This window comes from Penaeus japonicus, unplaced genomic scaffold, assembly GCF_977035675.1.
Source record: "Penaeus japonicus unplaced genomic scaffold, GWHDUDI00000001_assembly GWHDUDI00000007, whole genome shotgun sequence".
Lineage (NCBI taxonomy): Eukaryota > Metazoa > Arthropoda > Malacostraca > Decapoda > Penaeidae > Penaeus > Penaeus japonicus.
Window position 1 is genome coordinate 42,516,897 of NW_028234409.1, and position 7,500 is coordinate 42,524,396.

Here is a 7,500-nt window from a genome sequence, read left to right on the forward strand (position 1 = left end):
AAAATGGTGTCACGTTTCACTAGATGCCCCAAAAATGGTGTCACGTTTCACTAGATGCCCCAAAATGGTGTCACGTTTCACTAGATGCCCCAAAATGGTGTTACGTTTCACTAGATTCCCCCAAAATTGTCACATGTCACAACATGACTTACATATGGTGTCACTCATTACTAGCAAGCCTTTATCACCAGATGTCACGCAGACGGTCTCCCAGATGGTATCACACGTCACCAGCTGTCTCTCAGATGGTCTCGTACGACAAAGTTGTCACACAGATGGTATCACACGTCACCAGCTGTCTCTCAGATGGTCTCGTACGTCAAAGCTGCCACACAGATGGCCTAACACGTCACCAGTTGTCTTTCAGATGGTCTCGTCTACAAATATACCAAACAGATGGTTTCACACGTCACCAGCTGTCTCCCAGATGGTTTCGTACGTTAAAGCTGTCACACAGATGCCTCACACGTTACCAGCTGTCTTTCAGATGGTTTCGTACGTTAAAGTTGTCGCACAGATGGTCTTACACGTCACCAGCTGTCTTCCAGATGGTCTCACACGTCACCAGCTGTCTCTCAGATGGTCTCGTACGACAAATCTGCCACACAGGTGGTCTCACACGTCACCAGCTGTCTCTCAGATGGTCTCGTACGACAAAGCTGCCACACAGATGGCCTCACACATCACCAGCTGTCTCTCAGATGGTTTCGTACGACAAAGCTGCCACACAGATAGTTTCACACGTCACCAGCTGTCTCTCAGATGGTCTCATACGACAAAGCTGCCACACAGATGGTCTCACACGTCACCAGCTGTCTCTCAGATGGTTTCGTACATTAAAGCTCCCACGCAGATGGCCTCACACGTCACCAGCTGTCTCAGATGGTTTCGTACGACAAAGCTGCCATACAGATGGTCTCACACGTCACCAGCTGTCTCTCAGATGGCCTTGTACGTCAAAGCTGCCACACAGATGGTCTCACAGGTCACCAGCTGTCTCTCAGATGGTTTCGTACGTCAAAGCTGCCACACAGATGGTCTCACACGTCACCAACTGTCTCTCAGATGGTCTCGTACGACAAAGCTGCCACACAGATGGTCTCACACGTAACCAACTGTCTCTCAGATGGTCTCGTACGACAAAGCTGCCACACAGATGGTCTCACACGTCACCAGCTGTCTCTCAGATGGTCTCGTACGACAAAGCTGCCACACAGATGGTCTCACACGTCACCAGCTGTCTCTCAGATGGTCTCGTACGACAAAGCTGCCACACAGATGGTCTCACACGTAACCAGCTGTCTCTCAGATGGTCTCGTACGACAAAGCTGCCACACAGATGGTTTCACATGTCACTAGCTGTCTCTCAGATGGCCTCGTACGTCAAAGCTGCCACTCAGTTGGCCTCACACGTCATCAGCTGTCTGTCAGATGGTCTCGTCGACAAATATACCAAACAGATGGTTTCACACGTCACCGGCTGTCTCTCAGATGGTCTCGTACGTCATAGCTGCCACACAGATGGCCTCACACGTCACCTGCTGTCACCCAGGTGGTCTAGTACGACAAATATACCAAATAGATGGTTTCACACGTAACTAGCTGTCTCTCAGATGGTCTAGTATGACAAACCTACTACACAGATGGTCTCACACGTCACCATCTGTCACCCAGGTGGTCTCGCACGGCAAACCTACCACACAGATGGTCTCACACGTCACCATCTGTCACTCAGGTGGTCTCGCAAGACAAACCTACCACACAGATGGTCTCACACGTCACCATCTGTCACCCAGGTGGTCTCGCACGACAAACCTACCACACAGATGGTCTCACACGTCACCATCTGTCACCCAGGTGGTCTCGCACGACAAACCTACCACACAGATGGTCTCACGTCACCATCTGTCACCCAGGTGGTCTCGCACGACAAACCTGCCACACAGATGGTCTCACACGTCACCAGCTGTCACCCAGGTGGTCTCGCAAGACAAACCTACTACACAGATGGTCTCACACGTCACCATCTGTCATCCAGGTGGTCTCGCGCGACAAACCTCCCACACAGATGGTCTCACACTTCCCCAAATGATCTCAAAGCCTAAACGATACATTTTTTTCTCTCTCCACAGATGGTTACGTTGAAGCTTCTGCGCCTTCTGCAAGAGAACGACCATCACAGACCACTCCTTGTGCACGGGTTCTCTGTTGGTGCGTACGTGTTTTCGGAAGCCATGGTCCACGTACGTAAAATATGTCTATTTTTTATGGTTTCTTGTTTCTTCTTCTTCTTCTCTTCTCTTCATCATTGTTTTTGTTGTTGTTGTTGTTAGGTAAGCGCGTATTTGTTATTGTCGTTGATGTCATTGTTGTATTTTTGTTGTTTATGTTGTTATAAGTATTATTGTTGTTATTATTATCATCATCATTATTATTGTTATTATCATCATTATGATTGTCATTATTAGTATTACTATTTTAATTTGTATTGCAGTAAATCTTAAATATTTTTTTTGTTATGATACTGGTAAAATCATAAATATTTCTAATTATTCTAATGAGTATTTCTAAGTTATTGGTCCTAAATATTTTTTAAATTGTTTTTCTAATGAAAGACGTATTAAGCTTATTAATTTGTAATCAAACTGTAATGCATCATTCGTCTACCGTGATTATATTATTTCTGTATTTATGTATATATGTGTAATATATATATATATATATATATATATATATATATATATATATATATATATATATATATATATATATATATACATATATATACATATATACATATTATCATATCACAAACACACACACACACACACACACACACACACACACACACACACACACACACACACACACACACACACACACACACACACACACACACACACACACACATACACACACACACACACACATACACACACACACACACACACACAAACACACACACACACACACACACACACACACACACACACACACACACACACACACACACACACACACACACACACACACACACACACACACACACACAGACACAGAGACAGAGACAGAGATAGAGACAGAGATAGAAACAGAAATAGAGACAGAGACAGAGACAGAGACAGAGATAGAGACAGAGACAGAGATAGAGACAGAGACAGAGACAGAGATAGAGACAGAGATAGAGACAGAGACAGAGACAGAGACAGAGACAGAGACAGAGACAGAGATAGAGACAGAGACAGAGATAGAGACAGATAGAGACAGATGCAGAAACCGAGACAGAGACAGAGATAGAGTCAGATATAGAGACAGAGACAGAGATACAGACAGAGATAGAGACAGATGCAGAAACCGAGACAGAGACAGAGATAGAGTCAGATATAGAGACAGAGACAGAGATAGAGACAGAAATAGAGACAGAGATATAGACAGAGATAGGGACAGAGACAGAGACAGAGACAGAGATAGAGATAGAGACAGAGACAGAGATAGAGCGAGAGAGACAGAGATAGAGACTGAGATATAGATAGAGACAGAGACAGATACAAAGATAGAGATAAAGACAGAGACAGAGACAGAGATAGGGACATAGACAGAGTTAGAGAGAGAGAGAGAGAGACAGAGACAGAGACAGAGACAGAGACAGAGATAGAGGCAGAGATAGGGACAGAGACAGAGACGGAGACAGAGATAGGACAGAGACAGAGACAGAGATAGAGACAGAGAAGGACAGAGATAAGACAGAGATAGAGGCAGAGATAGGGACAGAGACAGAGATAGGGACAGAGAGAGAGACAGAGATAGGGACAGAGACAGAGACAGAGACAGAGACAGAGATAGAGACGGAGGTAGGGACAGCGACAAAAGAAGAGACAGAGACAGGCACAAGAGACACAGAGAGAGAGATAAGGAAAGAGAAGACAGAGAAGAGAAGATAGAGAGGACAGAGACAGAGTTAGAGAGAGAGAGATAAGACAGAGACAGAGACAGAGACAAGAGATAGAGACACAGAGACACAGATAAAGCGAACAACCAGAGATAGAGACAGAGATAGGGACAGAGACAGAGACAGAGATAGGGACAGAGACAGAGACAGAGATAGGGACAGAGACAGAGACAGAGATAGAGACAGAGATAGGGACAGAGACAGAGACAGAGATAGGGACAGAGACAGAGACAGAGATAGGGACAGAGACAGAGACAGAGACAGAGATAGAGATAGAGACAGAGATAGGGACAGAGACAGAGACAGAGATAGGGACAGAGACAGAGACAGAGATAGGGACAGAGAAAGAGACAGAGATAGTAGGGACAGAGACAGAGACAGAGATAGAGACAGAGATAGGGACAGAGACAGAGACAGAGATAGGGACAGAGACAGAGACAGAGATAGGGACAGAGACAGAGACAGAGATAGAGACAGAGATAGGGACAGAGACAGAGACAGAGATAGAGACAGAGATAGGGACAGAGACAGAGACAGAGATAGGGACAGAGACAGAGACAGAGATAGAGACAGAGATAGGGACAGAGACAGAGACAGAGATAGGGACAGAGACAGAGACAGAGATAGGGACAGAGACAGAGACAGAGATAGGGACAGAGACAGAGACAGAGATAGGGACAGAGACAGAGACAGAGACAGAGACAGAGATAGAGACAGAGATAGGGACAGAGACAGAGACAGAGATAGGGACAGAGACAGAGACAGAGATAGGGACAGAGACAGAGATAGGGACAGAGACAGAGACAGCGAAAGACAGAGATAGAGACAGAGACAGAGACAGAGACAGAGACAGAGACAGACAGAGAGAGAGACAGAGACAGAGATAGAGACAGAGATAGGGACAGAGACAGAGACAGAGACAGAGATAGAGACAGAGATAGGGACAGAGACAGAGACAGAGATAGAGACAGAGATAGGGACAGAGACAGAGACAGAGATAGGGACAGAGACAGAGACAGAGATAGAGACAGAGATAGGGACAGAGACAGAGACAGAGATAGAGACAGAGATAGGGACAGAGACAGAGACAGAGATAGGGACAGAGATAGGGACAGAGACAGAGGTAGGGACAGAGACAGAGACAGAGATAGGGACAGAGAAAGAGACAGAGATAGGGACAGAGACAGAGACAGAGATAGGGACAGAGACAGAGACAGAGATAGAGACAGAGACAGAGACAGAGAGAGAGAGACAGAGAGAGGGACAGACAGAGACAGAGAGAGGGACAGACAGAGACAGAGAGAGGGACAGACAGAGACAGAGAGAGGGACAGACAGAGACAGAGAGAGGGACAGACAGAGACAGAGAGAGGGACAGACAGAGACAGAGAGAGGGACAGACAGAGACAGAGAGAGGGACAGACAGAGACAGAGAAGAGAGGGACAGACAGAGACAGAGATAGGGACAGAGACAAAGACAGAGAGAGAGACAGAGAGAGGGACAGAGAAAGAGACAGAGATAGGGACAGAGACAGAGACAGAGATAGGGACAGAGACAGAGACAGAGATAGAGACAGAGACAGAGACAGAGACAGAGACAGACAGAGAGAGAGACAGAGACAGAGATAGAGACAGAGATAGGGACAGAGACAGAGACAGAGACAGAGATAGAGACAGAGATAGGGACAGAGACAGAGACAGAGATAGAGACAGAGATAGGGACAGAGAGAATGGGACAGAGACAGAGACAGAGATAGGACAGAACAGAGACAGAGATAGAGACAGATAGGACAGAGACAGAGACAGAGATAGGGACAGAGACGATAGACAGAGACAGTGAAGATGGACAGAGAGACAGACAGACAGAGACAGAGACAAAGATACAAAGACAGACAGAGATAGAGACAGATAGAGAAAGAGACAGAAATTCAAAGACAGACAGACAGACAGACAGATAGAGAGACAGAGATAGGGACAGAGATAGGGACAGAGACAGAGACAGAGATAGAGACAGAGATAGGGACAGAGACAGAGACAGAGATAGGGACAGCGACAGACAGAGACAGAGAAGGGACAGGAGACAGAGACAGACAGAGACAGAAGGGACAGAGAGACAATACAGAGATAGGGACAGAGACAGACAGAAGAGACAGAGATGACAGAGACAGAGACAGAGACAAGATAGGGACAGAGACAGAGACAGAGATAGGGAAGGACAGAGACAGAGATAGAGACAGAGATAGGACAGAGACAGAGACAGAGATCGGACAGAGACAGAGATAGAGAGACAGAGACAGAGATAGAGAGAGAGGACAGAACAGAGATAGGGACAGAGACAGAGGCAGAGACAGAGACAGAGACAGAGACAGAGACAGAGACAGAGACAGAGATAGGGACAGAGACAGAGACAGAGATAGGGACAGAGACAGAGACAGAGATAGGGACATAGACAGAGTTAGAGAGAGAGAGAGAGACAGAGACAGAGACAGAGACAGAGATAGAGGCAGAGATAGGGACAGAGACAGAGATAGGGACAGAGACAGAGACAGAGATAGGGACAGAGACAGAGACAGAGATAGGGACAGAGACAGAGACAGAGATAGAGACAGAGACAGAGACAGAGACAGAGACAGAGACAGACAGAGAGAGAGACAGAGACAGAGAGAGAGACAGAGACAGAGACAGAGATAGGGACAGAGACAGAGACAGAGATAGGGACAGAGACAGAGACAGAGATAGGGACAGAGACAGAGACAGAGATAGGGACAGAGACAGAGACAGAGATAGGGACAGAGACAGAGACAGAGATAGGGACAGAGACAGAGACAGAGATAGGGACAGAGACAGAGACAGAGATAGGGACAGCGACAGAGACAGAGATAGAGACAGAGATAGGGACAGAGACAGAGACAGAGATAGGGACAGCGACAGAGACAGAGATAGAGACAGAGATAGGGACAGAGACAGAGACAGAGATAGGGACAGAGACAGAGACAGAGATAGGGACAGAGACAGAGACAGAGATAGGGACAGAGACAGAGACAGAGATAGGGACAGAGACAGAGACAGAGATAGGGTCAGAGACAGAGACAGAGATAGGGACATAGACAGAGATAGATAGAGAGAGAGAGAGAGAGAGAGAGAGAGAGACAGAGATAGGGACATAGACAGAGATAGAGAGACACAGAGACAGAGACAGAGATAGAGACAGAGATAGAGACAGAGACAGAGATAGGGACATAGACAAAGATAGAGATAGAGACAGAGACATACAAAGACAGAGATAGAGAAAGAGATAGAGACAGAGATAGAGATAGAGACAGAGACATACAAAGACAGAGATAGAGAAAGAGATAGAGACAGAGATAGAGATAGAGACAGAGATAGAAACAGAGACAGAGACAAAAACGGAGACAGGGAAAGAGACAGACAGAGAGAGTAAGAGTGTCTGTATACATACACATAGACGCATCCTTACCCCGCCAGATGATGAAGAACAGGCGTGAGTTCGGTTCCCTCCCGGAGCGGTTCGTGGGACAGGTGTGGGACTGC

At 46.6% G+C, this 7,500-nt stretch overlaps 1 protein-coding gene across 8 annotated transcripts in view; it reads left to right on the plus strand.

Annotated features, from left to right (window-relative positions):
- LOC122255392 (transmembrane protein 53) overlaps positions 1-7,500 on the plus strand; it is a 74,908-nt gene that overhangs the window by 64,705 nt on the left and 2,703 nt on the right. For all 8 annotated transcript variants that reach the window (XM_043019445.2, XM_043019444.2, XM_043019443.2 and 5 more), the window contains 2 exons: positions 2,133-2,243; positions 7,435-7,500. The exon at positions 7,435-7,500 is cut by the window's right edge and continues 89 nt beyond it. In XM_043019445.2, the coding sequence (XP_042875379.2) occupies positions 2,133-2,243; positions 7,435-7,500 (177 nt within the window). The remainder of the gene's footprint in view (positions 1-2,132; positions 2,244-7,434) is intronic.